Genomic DNA, 18,736 nt, shown 5'->3' on the forward strand with positions numbered 1-18,736 from the left:
TTCTCACTGTGAGAAAGAGCTGACAGATGCAGAAATTCCCAGTAGACAGGACACAACATGAGTGTTGCAGCATCCCATTGACAGTTCAGGGTCTAGCTGTGCTTTGCCAAGTACCCAGGGGGAGAAAGAAAGGATTCTGGTCAATTTGATATACATGAAAAAAAAAAAAAAAAAAACAAACAACAAACCAACTGACCAAAACACCCCTTCCCTCTAGCCTACAGAGCAACCAGCAAAACCTTGTCCCAGATCAAGGAGGTTAAACACCACCGTTTTCACAAACATTGAACTATATTATGCTTTCATTGATCTTTTCAGACACACCGACCCAGGAAAGGCATGGGGCAAAGGAATAATAAAAGGAGTTAGTATTAGTTTAAAAACCAACATGGTTGTGCTGAGGCTGTGAAATGAACTCACATAGGTGCAACACTGTCAGCTAAAAGCCTTTCTAATGAGATAAGCAGTGCTTTTTCCACTAGGCAATGATTGCTGCCATGGACTCTACAGACAAATCCTCACCAAGGCAAAACCCCAAGGACAAAATTCAGGGTATTTGAGCAGGGAAGATGCTGCAGCGACCCAGGAGCTCCCTCAATACCCTTACCCTTCAGTATTTCAATGCAAGAAGAAGAATCACCAACCTGCTCCTCCTGTGTGCCGCTTGGTAACCTGCAAGAGAACACCACCATCACTTGGAGCCAGGGCTTCAGTCACTGCATCATTTCAGAAAAACGTTTGGACTATCAGAGAATTCCCTCATCCTGTTTTTAAAATCCTACCCATACAGATTTTTGGTTTTGTTTCTTCAAAATCACGCTGCCAGGACTCCTCACATGAGAGACGACCCCTTCATAAGTTTTGTCAAACAGTGAAGCAAAGAGGCAGTATGTGACTGGGGTTGTTCAGGCATACAGCATGCCTGGCTAAATAGGAACAGCAGGGGAAATACTTGTAAAATGCCTTCAGAAGTGCAGAGGAAAGGGAGCGTGAATATAGAAAAGACTGTTTAGATGGTACAAGCACAGTTTAAAACTAGCTCTGAACTTACTACTGTGAAATGTTTGGTCCCCTACAACTTCTGCGAAGAGGCAGCGATAATGCATTTTGAGGCCTTGCAGATAAATCGGCAGCCTGACACTCACAGTGCTTAAACGCTCAAGGTGAAACGGGGGTAAAAAGCATCAAAGGCCTGGAAGGTTTTTAATATCTGGGAAAGCAGATTTGAATTGAGCTTATGCTATTTTTAAGACAATACTTTTCTCATTAACTTTATATTGGCATTCAGAGCACTGAGTTTTTTCACTGACAGATTCAGAGTACTTCAAATAGGCTGTTACTATCTCTGAGCAAAGTCCTCATTACAGAGATGTTCCCTGTGGCTTTTAAAACATCTTTTCACATTTAAAATCAAATCTGAAACTTAGCTTTCAAATGATTAATCAAGTCCTACAACAAGAATCCTCCTCTGTAACATTCAGCTTAGAAACATGTTACCTGAACTACATTTTTATACAACCATTTTCTTGAAATGTTATTTCAAGTTCTCTTTCTCCAACAGCTCCTATTCTTGTCCAGAAGCCACTGTTTATTAGTTTCAAATGCCCTTGATCCACCAGCCCTCCTTCCTTCCCTCACCAATCAAGGTACCTTCTTTGGACACAAGTACCAAAGGTCCATGTCTCTGCAGCATTTGGCTTACAAAGCTTCATTGATTAAGAAAAATTAATAAACAGCAGATTTATATATAAACAAGTTCAAAGGTAAATGGGAGAGAGACAGAGCTTTTCAGATCCAGAAACACTGATGGCAAGCAGTAGAACCTCCTTCCCTTTGAGAGCTACGAAAAAGCAGCAAAGAGACCTCAACAAAGGGCATGACGTTGAAAAGCTTTCTTAGACAGGGAAGTTGCACTATTCCAAACTTCCCATCAACAAAGAAATTAGAGAAGGGGAAGCAGGACTTAGAAAAAGAGAAGGTAAAAATGAGATTTCTTTTCTCCATACTTGTGTGGCAGGACACTGTTCTCCTCTCTTGTTGGCTGTTTCAGTTTAGCATTTTCTTCCTGGATTTTGAGCTTCCCATCCTGCCAAAAGGAGACATTTACCCATCAGTTGAACTATATGACAACTCCAGTTTCACCCCTGCCACACTGCCAAGGGAGACTTTACATTTCTATTTCGGGAATACTGATCTGCCCCTCCTTGGCACAGGTGTATTTGGACACGTGAAAGCCTACAAACACCAATCCACCCTAGGAGCAGCTCTATATGCTTTCCTTTTGCTGTCAACAAAAAGTTGACTTCACATTTTAGAGACAGACTCTTAAACATGTCCCATGACCTCCTTTTACTAGAAGGTACAAGAAACTTCAGAGTTATCATTTTTTAACAGCAGAGGTTGAATAGGCAGACAGCCTGAATAGGCTTTTTAAAGACTGATCAGTGAGACAAATCCTCTCAGCCAGGAAAGGAAACAAATCCTTCCCTCCTCCCCAGCTAAGACCTGGGTCATAGCCCTGGCCAGGTATGTATGTATGTAACACCACACCAAAACACGACTGGCAAAAACCAGCCTCCCGCCTGCGCAGCCAGTGCTGGCAGAACCACCCACGCACTCATTGCTCTTGAGTTGTGACCTTCAATTTCTGCAAATGCAAATTTCCACTGGATCAAGCACCACGTACAAGTTTTGTGGCAAAAGACAAGTCCACTCTGAAACCGCTTTTTTGCGCATTGGCCCATTTGTTCCTAGTGGGAGCACCCACTCGTGCCACAGTGCTCACCTACGGAGTAAAAGAGGATAACTCCACGCAGTAACCGGGTCTCAAACCCAGTGACAGGCACACAGCCAAGCAGCAGAAAAAAGCAGCTATTCTGCCTTCCAGGGAGCTAACCAACTTTTGCTTTAAAGATCAGACTACCCAGTTTTGGGTATGGGGGTTTCTTGTTTTCATTTTTCCTGGCCAACTGCATCGCACTTAGTTTCTGATTCCTTCTACTGAGTTATGGCTGTTCTGCTACAACAAACATGACTTTTTGATACATGACTCATGATACGTAAATAACATCACTGAAATGATGTGTATAATGTTGGTTAAAAAACCAAAAAACTGAGTCGTTCAAGCAGCCCAGGGGAGGCCAGTGAAGGCAACTCTCAAGTGCAGCAGCACACATGAGAACTGCTAAAACAACCTCTATTCACAGTTCTCATAGTCACAAGTTTTGTTCTCCAAAACAACTGTTTTACTGCCAATTCCCAGCAAGAGAGTCTGTTTCGTTTTACAGAAAAAGCTGCAGAGCAGATTTTCACTTTCAAAGGCAAATTTACTGCTAAAAAGGGAGTCTCACTTGGGGACTGAGTTTTACTCTCAAGATGAACACTGCGTTTTGCTTTAAAAACACACTGACTTCACTAATGCACAGCACAAAAGAACACAAAGTGATTTGTGATACCCTGAAGAGATAATTTTGTCTTCCAAGTGTTACTATTTACCTCGTTCAGGAGAATTTCAATTATTGTGATGCAAAAAATAAAGACAAGCAAGTTTGCTCTTCATAAGATGGAACATGTACAGCACCTCTCCTGCTGTATTACAGTTGCTTTTATTAAACTAGTGAAGGAAAACCACAATCACTGTCAAGATTTTGTCAGGTGCCCAGCTTGGAACAGGAAACCAGTGTTCTGCGATGAAGCGTAATGCTTGCAATATTTTTGAGAGGCTCAATTCAATAAACTACCCATTTAGTGTGTGTAAAAAATGTTCCAAAGCTCATTTTGTTGTGGCACACTAACAATACATATTTATTGCCTAATAAAGCTCAGGAAAAACAAATGAGCAAAACGAGACTATGATTCAAACACAAGCCAAGAATAAAAGTCATATTACCTGTCTTAGCCAATTCTTTGCACCTTTTTTGTTCTCTTGGCTGCGTTGGTGACTGTGTGACCATCTGTCTCTTTCCCGCTTCAGTTCCAGTTCAAGGTGGCTCCTAGAGTATCAAGGTGGAATTGTGAACAAAAGCTTTGGTTTTGTAACACTTGACATTGAGAGCTAATGAGCTGTTTAACCCTCTCTTTACACTAAAGCAACTGGACCCCAGCTCAAGAGCTGAAAACTGCCTCTTTGAATAAAAAGTTGTCTTGCAGTGTGTTAAGCCATAATACGTCAGGATGGAAAAATCTAGAAGTTCTTAATCTATTTCTAGCATGATTTTGCAGGAAGTAAACCTGTTGACTACATCTGAAAGTCCTCAAAAAATAGTTATTTATTCATCTATTGCAGAACTGTTGATCAGTGCCCTGTTCAAAAAGACATTCTTCAGCACGTCAACTGCTACAGGACAGGCTCTGAAACCAAAGCCAACATCCGCGACCATTTCCTCAAGCTGTTCGCCCAGGATGGGGGGGCTGTTCCTCCCTGAGAGCTGTGGCAATTCTTCTTACACCTCACCTCAAAGTGGGGCTTGGTCCTCGTGGAGCAACCGAGGGCTGGGGCTGAGGGCTCGTCGCTGGGAGTACTCTGCAGCCTGCTCTGCTGCTGACCTTGGCTGAGCAACAGCACATGAGCAGGTCAGTGCAGGAGCTTGAATAGGAGAGGCGAGCCCAGTGGGCTGAAAACAGGACACATACGCTGTTCTACGGACCTCAGGCAACTCCCTGGCCTAGCCTCACCCATCATGAAGGGAAGACACATGCTCCTTCAAGACTGCTAAGCAGCTGGGCTGCTGATCTGCACTGGTTCTGCAGCCAGTGTCAGTCCCACGCAGCACGTGCTGCGGTCCATTGGGCCGGAGGGAACAGAGACATGGCTGAGCACAGCACATTCATATTCAGGAGGAAGACTAATCAGTGGGTCAAGGACAGATGAACAAGCACATCTGAGGTCCCTAACGCAGCCTGAAGCAGGCTGAAGAGAAGCACGGCTCTAAACTGAGCTGTGGATCGCAGAGCCTTTACTCTGGGCGCCCAGAAAGCTCAGTGCCTCCATGCCTGCAGCCTGCCTGCACGCAACAGCCTCAAAGCCCTTGGAGCACATGGACCATCAGGGACTGAAGCACTAGAAACGCCATTTTCTGTAATCATTACAAGGAAAATACGGTAGCTGCCGTAGGGAACGACCCCTGCTCCAAAATTAAAGTATCTACTGGTAAAAGTAGTGGGAAGACTTGTACCATAAAACATTCAGAATCCTCATTGCTATTAAACCCAACATTATCCATTATTACCCTTGTTAGTCTCCACGCTGCTCCAACAGCTTTTTACAATAACTCATTATGACTACAGCCTCATTAATTATGTAGCCTAACTGAAGTGAGTAAAGCTGGTGGAGACTTAGAGCCAGAAATTAATACTTGCCCATGTTGACATTTAAAAACAAACCAACCAAGGGAATCCTTGTTTACAACTTGATTTAAAACCAACACCACCACAAACACAAAAAGTCCCATTTCCTCTTAAAGGAATATAATTCAAGCAAGACTACCCACAACCCACTGCGGCACCCTCCAACACTCACTGCTTTAGAAACTCAATTAAATTAAGCAGTACAGCCTCCCAGTAAAGGAGGCTCAATCATTTTCATACTGTCATCTTGATTTAGCTTGAGTGAGGAAGGAATCAGAGCAAGTCCAATTGATGCAAAAATAGACCAATTTGCAAATGTCCTCTGCCAGTAGCTACACTGTGACTCAGTGTAAGGTGCATATACAGAGAAGATGCATTCTCCCTTTATACCTGAGAACACTGCTAAGCCCACCCATGTACACCCAGAACCTCGCATGAATTTCTGACAAAAGCCATTTGCTGGTTTTCTGGGAAGCCTCTAACTTTTTGAAAAAGGAAACAAAAAGCTGTGCCAGGAAGGGACAAAAAGGAAAAAAAAAAAAAAATCACCCAGCAATGCTTCCACACAATTCATTCCAGTAACCTTGCAACAAAGAAGTGTCATGGCTACAGAAGAGATGCTCTTCTATTTTAAGATAAGAGGATTTCTCTGTTTTCCTGATATTGGTAAACCGATGACACTGCAGGGGAAAATATGATAACTTTCTCAAAGTTCTCTACATTTGGCTTCCAACTTTTTGGTCGCCTCCCAGCAAAAATGAGACCAGTTTCAACTGGAAAAAAGAATAAATTCCCAGCACTGTTTGTCAGACTGACAATCACAATTGCTTCCCTTGCTCCAGACTCTTCAGTGTTAGCTCTAGGCAAAGACTTAGCTACTACATCCCTGACAATGAGCAGCAAATTGCTTTTAGTGTTAGCTTTGGATTCCAAATTATGCTATTACACTGGAAAGTCTGATGCAACACTTGACTTCGGAGAGGTCTGTGTTGCCCATCAGAGACCCAACTGCGCTTTGAAGCGCACATCCAGCTAACTCTCATTCCCTAGAGCAGGCTAACCTGCAACTTTAACTCAGCACAGACTGGGGATCTACCCAGCGTCCCAAACAGGTTTTGCAGCTTGTGGGGATCCCCGTCCTCCTGCATCTCTAGCACTGCCTGTTTTCAAACGAGATGGTTATTGGTAGATGCCCAACAAATCAAACCACAGTGCAGAAAGCCCCCATGGACATTTCCACGTTCAGAAAAATATCCTGACATTTCATTTCCACTCAGGAGATATTCTGGAACCTGCTTCTGATATTCCACTGCCACATAAGATTTGTGCTTTTGCTGGTGGTTTCTGCTGAATACATAGTTCTTTTGCATTTTCTTCCAACCTAATTTTTCAAGTTGTAGCTTTAAAGACACACATGTTAAAAGATTCGCTGTCTCACAGATCATTGCACCTCCTCAGAATTAATGACTGCCTGGCATCTAACACGCCACTTGTCCCTCTCTCCCTCCAACCCCTACTTCCTTTTGCGATGGCCCTGCCTGCTTTCTACTAGACACAGTAAGAACAGCCCAGAAAATAGATTAGAAAAGGATCTCTTCACCGCTGCCTGGAGAGCTCTTCCACTTCTAGCTGGAGGCTGTTGATTTTGTCCCCAAACTCCTGCTTGAAGAGACGGTTGTCCTGCTGGGCCAACTGACGGTCCTTCTCTGCCTGTCGCAATCTGGATTTGAGCCACATGAACTTGTGATAAAAAACAAAAGCCATGGTGGGGAGGAAGACCGAGTTTAACCAACAAATAAAAACCCAGTGAAAAGGTAAAGCCAAAAAAAGGGATGGTAAAAACAATGGAAAGGAGGAAAAATTTTTAAAGAAAAGCAAAATGTAGGTGAACCAGGCAGAAGCTCTGATTTTCAATAGTTTTTATTCTATTACTACAGTTTACAGCCATTAGATGAAAAACATAAAACATCACTTTTATCCAGATTCAAAGCAAACCTCAAGTACACAGAATTTTAAGTCAAATTTGATTTTAATGTACGTTACATTTCAGCTTTACACATGTAACTGGAACTTGCAACATAGGTTAGCTACTCTATTGAGAATTAGTGCATTTTCCTGGTCTCTTCCACAGACTCACACACTGGCTCAAGCACCCAGGCATTAGTACACCAAAGCATTTCCACTTTGGGCCTGACATCAGAAATGGCCAGATCCTTAATTCTGTCTTATTTTAGTGTTACTGCGACAGCAAACAAAACCAGCCCAACCCCGTTTCTACAGAAGAAATCTGGGGAGGGGCAGGGGAGTTAACTGTTCTAACTAGCTATTTGGATACCCTGATGAAAGCTTCCACCTTTTTATTATTATTTTTCTCCAGGTAGTTAAAAGGAGTTTCTAGTAGGAGGCTACTGAAGGTTAAGTTATACTTTCAAGCATGCGACTTGGGCATCGGCGTAAAGATTTAAAAAGGGTCTCCAAGTCTGCTTGTGTGCGGGAGTTAACTAACCAAGCTAAGCACTGGTACACGCTTGCGTACAGGAGGACTAGGCTGAGCCTCACAGATTTTTAAATGTACCTAGTGAGAATCAATAGGTATTCTCTCCCCAGTTGCGTTTCGGTCACATTTGCCACCCACTGCCCCAGGGAGCACTATCCCACAGGACAAAGGGAGAACTGGCACCAAAGAATTTTTACAGGCATCTCACCAGAGCAAAAAACCCCTTATTCAACACAGAAAATGCCCAAATGTGATCTTCTTGAAAGAAAAAAAGGAACATTTAGAACCTAAAGCCTGTGACAGGCCAGCATGGTGAACTTCTGCAGCCACAGGGAAGAGGATATTAGTTTATAATAGTCCAAGCTGCAGTTACTCAAAGTTTTGTGCTGCGGTGTTAAATGGGCAATTATATTTCCTATTGAGAGCTGTTTCCAAGCTTTAGCTGTTCTTTCATCAGCAAATTCCATTTGTATCGAGCAACAGAAACTCAGAAGCAAATGAAAGAAGTGTAATAGTAAAAGGCAGCTCTTCCTTTTAAACCACTAACTACTCAGACAAGGAATGGTCAAGTACCAAATTACCATTTCCACTCCCTACCACTGCACATTTTGTTCCTTTCTTTTTTTTTCTTTTTTTTTTTTTTTTTAATTTTTTGTTTCTTTTAAACACTAGAGTATAAAGATCAATAATGTTTTTGTAAAACTTGTAACTTCCCTTTCTAGGAAGAGGAGAGACCTACCAAAACAACTCTCCTCAGCTTCCTTCGGTCAGGAAGGACCACCGATGTATGTCTAAAGGGATTCATGGCAGAGGTAGAAGGCAATGCAAAGATAAGGAGGTTTCCACTGAACTTACCACTCTATCATGTTACTCTAAGACACCTAGCTACTAATTCTGAACACATGAAGTTTAAAGGAATAAGGATAAGTCCCCACCCTCCCACCAAGTCACTAAGGCAAAATCGTTGCAAGCAGTCTCGGTTACAAGAGGGCTGGTCTTCACGGTGATGAGCTATTGAGTCGCACCCATTTTGTCTTGGACTTGGGGCTGAACCCACAGAACAGAAGTGAATGGGTAACAGCTTTGGGGTACGCACACAACTACTTTCAACAACTTCCAGGGATGCATTTTTTTCATCTACTTCACAAAAAGGGTAACACAGAAAACTAGTTGACTTTCCAGAGCTGGCCAATCTGATGTTGGCTTGACCAATGCACCTAGTATCCATAAATGCTGAAGACTTGTGCTGCTGTATACGGTATGCATCACCGGGATGTACAGAGCCACATATCTTCCATTCCTTATGCTTTTCTGGTGTGTTTATTGGTCAACTCATTGGTACTTTAACACAGTTTAAATGGCAAAGTTAGGGATTTTTATACCCGACTCTACATCTCTGAAGAAAAACTCACTGATTTTAAAAATTCAGCAAATTCCCAATCAACTTTAGGTGACAATTAACATTTTAGCAGTTGCTTTTAGCAATTCTCAAGTTCTCCCCTCATAAATGAGTTCTGATGTCAGAGCTGTGAGGTGACCAGACATAAAAATGTCTAATGATGCTTCTGGATCAGTTTGTTTGCTGCACTATTTAAGGTTTTTGCCTGTTTCACCAAATCCTTTTCACTGTATAAGTAAGTCAGAATGAGGAGGATGAGAAAATGAAAAAATAACAACAGCAAGAGAAAAAGAGCAGGCCAATTAGCTGAGCAGATATCATAAAACATTTTAAAATACAAATTTCCTACAAACAAAATGACCTTTTTTATAAAAAAATCATTCACAATATAAACCCTAAAATGAGAGATTTCAATTAGTGCAATGCTCTACTCATTAAATAAGTCCCAGGCAATACGTGACCTTGAGAGCTATGCTCTCCCCTGATTTTCTTGGAGCTAGTGTGACAGGGCGATTTGAAGAGACTGAAGCTGTGACCCGCTGGCCAAACCACTGCAAAGCCTAGCTTCAAGAACAAGACAAAAGGGAAAAAAGAGCACTGCTCCTTCTAAAATCAATCTGACTTTGATGCCGAGGCCCTCCTAATTTCATGAGGGTTAGTGACATCAGAGCCACATGGTCATTAGGATGGAACTTGTCCCAGTCCAAATGGGTATTATACCCATGGGCTATCTTTACCAACTTCGAGCGACAGCCAGGCTCCCCTCTCATCCTCCTCTATTTACTTTCACATAAGAATATTTTTCAAGCTCACCTCCCTCAAAGTACCAGAGAGATCTAGAGTAACCAAGCACCTCTATACCTAGCCTCTGCTGCACTGTAATACTGTCATTAACAGTCAAGCACTTCTCTAGGTTCATATTTACATTTTTTATCAGTGCTATCAGAGTAATTGCCTTGTAATGACTGGATAGCATATACAAGTGCAGCTGACACAGATAAATACAGCTGCTATGGTAATTAGTGGTTTAGTAGTATATTCTTTCTAATGGAAGCCCTCCTGAGCATGCAAAACATTTCTCCTAACAGCATCTCACAAAATTATAGCACTTGCTCTGTTGAGCAGTGACTAAGCAGAGCACTCGGACTCTCGCCTGGTCCATTCAGGGTCAGTGGGACACTACCCCTAGAATACACACATGATTTTATAATTGTAAAAGTTCCATTTTTTACCTTTGTTCAAGCTGTTTGATGGTGGCAGCCATCTGATTTGTTTTTTCTTCCAAACGACTGTTTAATTCACTCTTCTGTTTCACTCCCATGTCTGAACTCTGGAAAAAATAGCATCATGGGTTTTTTTAATAGCAGTAAAACCAAAATAAGCCATGATAAATCATGTGGCACATGAAACGAAAGGGGCAGAAGCCAAAGAGGCAGGAAAAGGTGCTCAAAAAGCAAATGCCAGGTCAATATTGCAAGGACAAACATCTTGCCATAACGATGTAGGCTACATCTGGACCCCACAAAAGGGCAATACCATAATCACTGAAGCTTTCTGTGTAATGCATATTAATGCAGTACCTGCTAATATCATTTGACTGTTTTGCGCAGAAGCAACTCTTTCCTGTTCTAAAGTTTATTTTAGAATTTCTTTGTGTTGCTCTTTGTCTTAAGAGTCTGCTTCTATCTTCACACAGTAATGCATGTAATTACACCACACACCTTCAAATACCAGATTGTACTGGGACAGAAGCTACCATGGCTCAGTTTTTATACCACAAAAACGTAGAAGATGCTTTCCCCACTCACATGCACACATTTCTGGATCATCATGAGTCTTTCTTCAGAAGAAACTGCATTTTCCTTTAACCTCCACCACATTCAACTGTTCATGTACTACAGCTTTCTTGCAGCAAGGCAGAAGTATGCTATACACCCTGTAACCCTCCCACACCTAGCACCTTTTAGATAGATAGCAGGGAAAAAAGAACAAGAGCCATCACTTTTATCTGGAATTCACTGCATTTGATTTAATTATTTCCCTACCTGCAGCTTGAAGGACAGTTCATGCTTTAGGGCCCTGAGATCATCCAGTTGCTGTCTGAGCGCCACCAGCGCATCTTGCTTCTCGCAAACATCTTTCTCCAGCATCTTCATGGCTAGCTCCATCTCCTGTCGCATCCCAATCTGCACCTCCAGCTCTTTCTCCACATCCTGGAACATACGGATCGGTCACCATTACCAGCCAGCTTTCCGTGAGATAACCACCCTTAACTGGTGTTCCTGCCAATGCAGTCACTACCTAGAAGCATGCTGCACTGGCCACAGCATCACAGTTACAGATCTGACCAATCAAAGACAATTAAGGACAACAAATCCACACTTTCAGTCCAATATTAAAACATTAATTTAAACAACATTACTAGCAAAGAGTCAAAAAGTACTATATAGGCCCATCTTTCTGATGGAGGGGACTAGTGAAAAGCTGGCAGATGTTATTTCCTAAAAACCTTCGGCTCAGGCATTTTTCTCCCCAGCAGCTGAACCCATGATATAGAATAGCAATTCAGATAGTGGTAATATCCTTACCCAGCAAGGGGGATATGCAAACCTAGAAATGCAAGCAAACTGCTCATTTTGAGAAACAGACCTCAAACTGATCAACAGAGCCAGAAAATTAACGCTTCAGACAACGCTGTCTTGGATCAGGCTGAAGCAGGCTGGCAAGAATGAAAAAAATGCCCTGGCCAAACATTTTCAAAAGTGATTGTCTGACATGGGAGTTACTACATCAGAAGCCATTTGTAGGGAGCTCTAAGCTCACACAGTCCTTACCAGCCGCAGCTGAGTCTCCTCCTTTAACTGTTTCCGTGCCTCAGTCAGTGCATGTCCATCAGCAGTTCTGTCTTTAGTGACCTAAGTTAGTGAAGACACCCAATTAACTTGTCATTATATACTACTAGCCCTCACATTTGCTGATTATTTGCTTTTCCCAGCACTTCAAAAAGAAATTCTGCCACTATCAAAACTCAGAGCTCCATTCAGTTAACGCAGCATGCAGCTTCCATGTGAAATGACTCCATTTTCCTGTTTCCCTAAGTGCTCAGTGCACTTCAATGGATATGAATTAAAAGGACAGATTGTTTTCAGAACTTTTACAATATACTAAGTAGGGTTATAAAACCTCAGAAAAAGATCTTGTGGGTTTTAGAACTAAACCCAGATTCTGCAGTTACTAGCACTTTCAATAAGTCAACAAAGAAAAGATTACAGATCCTGCCCCTTGATTTCCAAAAAGGGTAGCCTTTCAGGCCAAAAAACCAGAACTCCTACGTCCAAATTTTTCTGCCACCCCCTCAGAAAATCATCCTTCCTCCTGTCCCTTTTGACACCTCCACTCAGCAAGCCAGGAACATGCTGTGTTAGCTCTCGGCTCTGTGCATGTTCACAGTTTAATCAGCTGCGGTCAGGCAGTATTTACTGTGGCCAGGGTCCATCTGCTACCCTCTGCGGAGGAACCCACCTGGAGTCACTCTTCTCTATTCCAGTTTTTGTGCGAGATACATAAGGAAATAAAGCTTCTTCCAAACACTGATTCCTTGGTTTAATTTGGGCTGGGACTGTCCAAAAGGTTCAGTAATCATTCACACACACCCACCAACCTTACGATTGGACTCTAAGATGTAAGAGCTTTCTTCTTTAACCCGTTCCATCTCTTCTTGCAGTGTAATAATCCTGTTGTTCGCAACCGCGAGCTGTGAACAAAACAGAACAGTAACATGTCAAAACCATATTTGACCATTTTTTTTTCCTCTCTAGACACATTTTCTGTACTCTTTTTTTTACAAAGTGAGAAAAAAAATACTTGGAGTGGCAAAAGACAACTCGGCCTCTACCATTGAGAAAAACCATCTGAAATAGCATCAGTTAGTGCCAGTGTGATGGATTTCCAATATCAGCTGAAACAGACTTTCCAACCTATTTTGGTTCCTGTCTTCCAATAAAGTTATTGACTTATTCAGGTCTCTACCTGCTAGACCCAGTGTAACATGTGGTTAGCGCAACAACAGAAATCCTCACTCTGTTCCCCCTCCCTTACCAAAGATAACAAAATGGGAAAATGTGAGCATGTGACAGCTAAGTTTTGTTGAATTCTAGCAACTGAAATACATTACCAGAGAGGAAATACTTGTGTGGCTTTGCTAAAGCTTCAGTAGTTTGGGTACACTGCTAGGTAGAGCATCTGAGATGTAAGATGCTCAAACATTTGGGCAGAAGCAGCATGATGAGAGCCTCATCAGAGGAAGAAGGTTTGGCTGGAAACGGAGGGTCAGTAGCACACACTGCTCTTACAAGACAGGAAGTGAAGACAGCACCACAGACTAACAGACCTTTCAGTGTGTGGTTAAAGGCCAAAATAACTTCAGAAAACTTTTTCTGGCTTTGTAAATCATAACTGACGTAAGCCTTGCACACAAGAAAATCTCAGTGACATTCCAAGAGATCAGCAATGTTATTAAGTGACAAACCCCAGTAGAAATTACCCTTATAAAAGTGTGAGTCTTTGGTACAGCTCAAGCCAAATACACAAATTGATGTGACACGTGACGTGGTTCATGAACTACACCCTGCAAATAGCGCTGGCTGGCACAGTGTGTTCCAGTGCCATGTAAATTCTTACTCTGAACAGCATGCAGACTTCACTAAGATACAAGCAAGTACATTATTGGAAATCAAAAATTATTTCAGTCAACATTGCAACTAATCTCATGGGTACCATGTCTAATGGGCACAGCACTCGCACTCTGCAGATAATAAACCAAAAGCCACTTATTATAGTAGCACTGAGAAACGCAGCATCTACTGCAGATCACCTTTTTAAAATGAAAAAAATATTTTAATTGTAAAAACACTTCTTACGCCTTAATTGCAAGAGTGGATACACTAAGTTTCCACTACTAAAGCTTCTCATCATTTGGAATACATCCATTAGAGTAAATGTTCAATAACCAGACACACAGACCTCCTTTAATGAGGGTGAACAAACAAAAAAAGAATTTGTATTTCATATTTGTACTGCAAGAGCACTGAGCCTTCGCAATCTAAATCATTCTACTAAGTGACATGTGGACAGAGATACTGTAAAACCATTAGGATGAGACCTACTATCATCCATTTGTCAGGGAACTGACCCCAAAAGATTTTATTACATTTATGCCACGACTAATGAACTGCAAGAACAATTTTAAAATACAGGCTATACTTATGACTCTTATACCAACCATTTTTTATGCTCAGACTGAACAATGTTTTATCTATAACGATAATTTTTCCTTTTTTTTTTTTTTTTTCCAAGTTGTGGCAGGCTAGAGAAAAAGTTATTGAAACATTTCGATTCCTATCTCTACATTGTATTAAACTTCTGCACCTGTCAAAATAAACAGACATTTTAAAATCTCTTTGTCGTGTCTGGACATATAACGTACATCAGTTGTATGGCATTTGAAATCACACCCACCATACAATTTATTCTAAAGCATGTTTCAAAAATCAGAAAGTACTCAAAGACTTCAGAGGGATAGAGTGTGTTCAGCAGCTTTTGGTTTTTAACATAAACATTCAGCTGTTTTTCCACCTCATGCTTAGTTAGTAGCAACAGCCAGTGTAATTCCTTCGCAGGTCAGTTATTCCAATTCCATCACTAAACACTCATCATTATGTACAGCAGAAATCTGAAGATAACTCCTCCCTTACCTTTTTAATCCTCAATTCCAAAAGGCCAAAACATCAAATGATTTTCTATTATTACACTTACCTCCTCAGTCAGTTTAGTGTTGGATTTTTCTAAGGCATCCACCTTGGCCTGTAGATTGTTTACTGTAGCACTGTTGAAGAGAAAAAAACCCTACAGTAATTGTCTCTTTTTTTAAAATCCTGTTTTCTGTTTTCTTCTACTATATAACAAAGAATAAATAAAACATGTCTCACCTTAAATGTCTATTGAGTTCTTCTACATAGTTCTTCTGGTCCAAAATAGCAGTTATCTGACCATCTCTGGGAAAAAAAATAAAATCATTCAGCTCAAGCATTTGGATTCAAAGAACTAAGAGACACCACTAAAGGACTAAGAAGAAACATGGCAATACAGCCCACATATCAGCATAGCACCAATACCCTAGGTCTCAGTCTATGTGACATATATCAAATAGCAAAGCCGAGTTACAGTCTATGCCTTTATAATCAGTCACTGTCCCCTGACTTCTCAGAAGCTGCTACATTCACCTGGATGACATTCAGGCATTTTGTGATACACAAACCAGAATGATTAAGGCAGACAACATTTCAAAGAGTACAGCAGTACAGTATTTCAAAGAAAGAAAAATGGGTTTGCACTACATTTATACTGGGCAAGAGTCATCTCACCAAAATCTGTTCAAGGAAAACTGTTAACAAATGCACATTTTGCATTCACTTTGAGCAGGAAATCTTAACTAAAGATGTTCTAAAAATGAAACTATAGATAAAATAAATGCAATCAAAACACCTGATCTTGAGGGATAATCATTAAATATATACCTGAACTCAACCTAGCAGGACATCCTTAGAAGGAAGAAGTACTCTTGAATAACCTCAGAAAACTAAAACACCTGATGCATATGCCAGTGTGTCCACACTGTATTTTTCAACAACTTGCTCTGAATGTTGCACAGCTTCATTTGTGTATGCTGGCACAAGTTCTTTAGGGTATTATTGCAGTTATGATCCTTTCCAATTGGAGAATTTTGTTGGTTTGTTTTTTTTTTTTTTTTAAGGATGTTATCGTGTCAAGAATCAACTACTATTCTGCTAGCCATACAACTGGTGAAAGCTACTAAGCTTTTAAAGAACTGCAGACCTAATACAGCAGAGGGTCACTTTTAAAATATTTTTATCTTCAATTGCCAGTTAAAGAAGAACACACAGAGTTTCTGGGAGACTTGCCATTTCCCCTGCTCCCTCCCAGTATTTCCAGTATCATATTTATATATTATGGTTTATAACAGAAGAGCAATTCAGTCTAAGTAGTTTTTTTAATTAAAAACATAACAGCTTGCAGGGCAACCCAGAATACTTGAATACAAGTTACCAAGAGATAAGATGCAGGAGAATTGTGTGTGTACCTACCCTTCACTGCCTTTCGTGCTGTTCCCATCTTTCAAATACATTGAGAAATCAATAACTCCAACCTAGAAAAGAAAAATTTGCATCTTACATTAAACACTTTTTCTAAGAGCAAACACTGTCTGTAGTTGTGAAAGTTTAGAACATCAGTACCTGTTGTATTACAGCAAGGATTCGTTACCAGTAATCTATCCAAAATTAATGAAAACAGGGCGTATTTCAAGCAAAAATATACTAGGATAATCACTGACTTGGCAAGCAAGTCTTAGGACATAAGGACAAACATTGCCATCACCATATCTGTATATACACTGCTTATGCAAGCTGGAACATAAGTGCATGCAGGCTCATATTCTTTTGTTTAACAGCTACACTGATCTCATCACACAGCGTGAGTGAATTAACAGTTCTGTCCATTTCTCCCCTCATTTTGGCTAAGTCCTTCCCGGTTTTTGCCTCCTTTCTCATTTACTCCACTTCACTCCACAGTGACCTGCATGCAGACCATAGCAAAGCATAACAGCAAAGAGAAAACCAAAATCCCGAGTCTCTGATCTCAGCGCCACCAGCTAACTGAAGACTACAATCACAGTAACAAACTTGCATTAGTCTTCTATTACATATAGTAACAAACTCGTATCTTGGTTGTTGGAAGTCCTCTACAACTGAAAACTCCTCCAATTTAAATGAGCAGAAAAAAACATTAACTGAATACCCAGTACCTGTGAGTCCAGGTCTTCTCCTTTCATGCAGAAGTTTGCATCGATGACATTCAAACCTACTAGGAGGCCAGCAATGATTGCACCTTCTTCTTCCATCATCAGTGCATTAGGCTCATAAAATTCACTGTAGGATGCATGGCCAGAGAAGACAAGTGTTGCATCTTTAAAAGTCAACTCAGATGCTGTCAACTAGCATGGGATCCCCGCTATTTCATACAACGATATAATGCAAGCTCAGCCTTAACAAAAACCCAGCAAGTGGCACATAGTCCACACAGAAATGTACTCCTACGTACTATCGGTGTACTCCTGCTCTGACTAAACAAATCTCTCTTAGCATAGTAAGTCTTTAGTTGAGGCAAAGACCCAGTAAGTAGGAGACCTGGTCCCTCACTGTTGAAAGGTGGTGGACAGTAAGCACGATTCTTGAGTAATGGTACAGCACACTGAAGATTTAAGACTGGGGCTTAATATCAGAGTTTAAGTACCATACTTCTACTACTCTATTACACACTGCTATTAACACAAGGCACCACTACATTCTCCAGTGGACAATATCAAATTTTCGTTTCTAACCCCAAGTCGGCTGTGGATTTACATGGAGAGCCAACAAAAACCTACTTGTTTGACTAAAGAAACACAAACATATTTATTAAATCCTACTGCTTTACACAGACATAGTAGTTCAAATCCATGGACTTTCAATTAAACTACAAAATGATTGCTGTTTTATGAGTGGGATGAAGAGATACAGAGGAGCGAAATAACTTGTTCCAAGTTAGATAGTAATCAAGTGACAAGGTCAGAAATAAATCAAGGGCCAAGATTTTGCAGACAGAGAATGCTGTATCCCCTCTGTACGTATATTTCACACAAATCATCTCTTCACAACCAAAATTTGTGTTTATTCTAATGGATAATCGAGACAAAGTGGAGAAATAACAGCTTCTGAATTAAGAAAGAACACCAAGCATTTTTAATCCCTTAGAGGTAGCTCTGCATTTCACAAATATTAGCCTTTCTCAAAAAAAGTATAGGCATACTTTACCATTTGGGTGTCAAAGACCACAAAGATCTTACAACAGAGCAGAAGTGAACCTAACCTAATCTAAGAGCAAGCTCAGTGCTCACCTGAGAAGATCTTTTCTGTTAATCAAGGCTTTCATGTATTCGGAAAGTTTCTTCTGCATTAGAGCCAGGCGAAGCCAAGCTCTTCCTCTACCCACAGGTGTCCTACAAAGGTCAGAAACAAAACAGTTACAGACATACTGCAGTGCACATTCATGAACAGCTCTAATAATCCCATTCTACCTGAAGTTTCTGCATCTCAGAGCTGGCACTGATGAAAACAGGGAAATACAAGGTATTTAAGTGCAAATAGTTACAGACAAGTTTATGTAAGCAACCACTGCTTCTCTCATAACTAATTATGTATTTGTTGTTGTACTATAAATACTTCCCTGACTTTACCCCTGCTGGATGCTACTACATAGACAGAGATCAGCTGCTCCAACACATCACCTTCTAATTCAAAGTCAGTTTTGCATAAGGCAAGTCAGAATAACATGTGTATACTTCAGTTCAGCACAGATGCCCAAGCACCACTCCTTCA

The 18,736-nt window shown here is 41.0% G+C and overlaps 1 protein-coding gene across 10 annotated transcripts in view; it reads right to left on the minus strand.

Annotated features, from left to right (window-relative positions):
• The window catches only part of RUFY3 (RUN and FYVE domain containing 3), a 56,934-nt gene that overhangs the window by 4,502 nt on the left and 33,696 nt on the right, over positions 1-18,736 (minus strand). For 7 of the 10 annotated variants that reach the window (XM_074823390.1, XM_074823389.1, XM_074823388.1 and 4 more), the window contains 13 exons: positions 18,256-18,357; positions 17,125-17,248; positions 16,406-16,467; positions 15,230-15,295; positions 15,057-15,126; positions 12,904-12,996; positions 12,077-12,157; positions 11,288-11,455; positions 10,475-10,572; positions 6,947-7,066; positions 3,890-3,992; positions 2,007-2,086; positions 645-672 (listed from right to left, as the gene is read on the minus strand). In XM_074823390.1, coding sequence (XP_074679491.1) covers positions 645-672; positions 2,007-2,086; positions 3,890-3,992; positions 6,947-7,066; positions 10,475-10,572; positions 11,288-11,455; positions 12,077-12,157; positions 12,904-12,996; positions 15,057-15,126; positions 15,230-15,295; positions 16,406-16,467; positions 17,125-17,248; positions 18,256-18,357 — 1,195 coding nt within the window. Of the gene's footprint in view, positions 1-644; positions 673-2,006; positions 2,087-3,889; positions 3,993-6,946; positions 7,067-7,250; positions 9,470-10,474; positions 10,573-11,287; positions 11,456-12,076; positions 12,158-12,903; positions 12,997-15,056; positions 15,127-15,229; positions 15,296-16,405; positions 16,468-17,124; positions 17,249-18,255; positions 18,358-18,736 lie in introns of those variants that run through there. The other 3 variants (XM_074823395.1, XM_074823397.1, XM_074823398.1) reach the window with 1 other exon arrangement.

Source organism: Strix aluco, chromosome 4 (genome assembly GCF_031877795.1).
Source record: "Strix aluco isolate bStrAlu1 chromosome 4, bStrAlu1.hap1, whole genome shotgun sequence".
NCBI classification, from domain to species: Eukaryota; Metazoa; Chordata; class Aves; order Strigiformes; family Strigidae; genus Strix; species Strix aluco.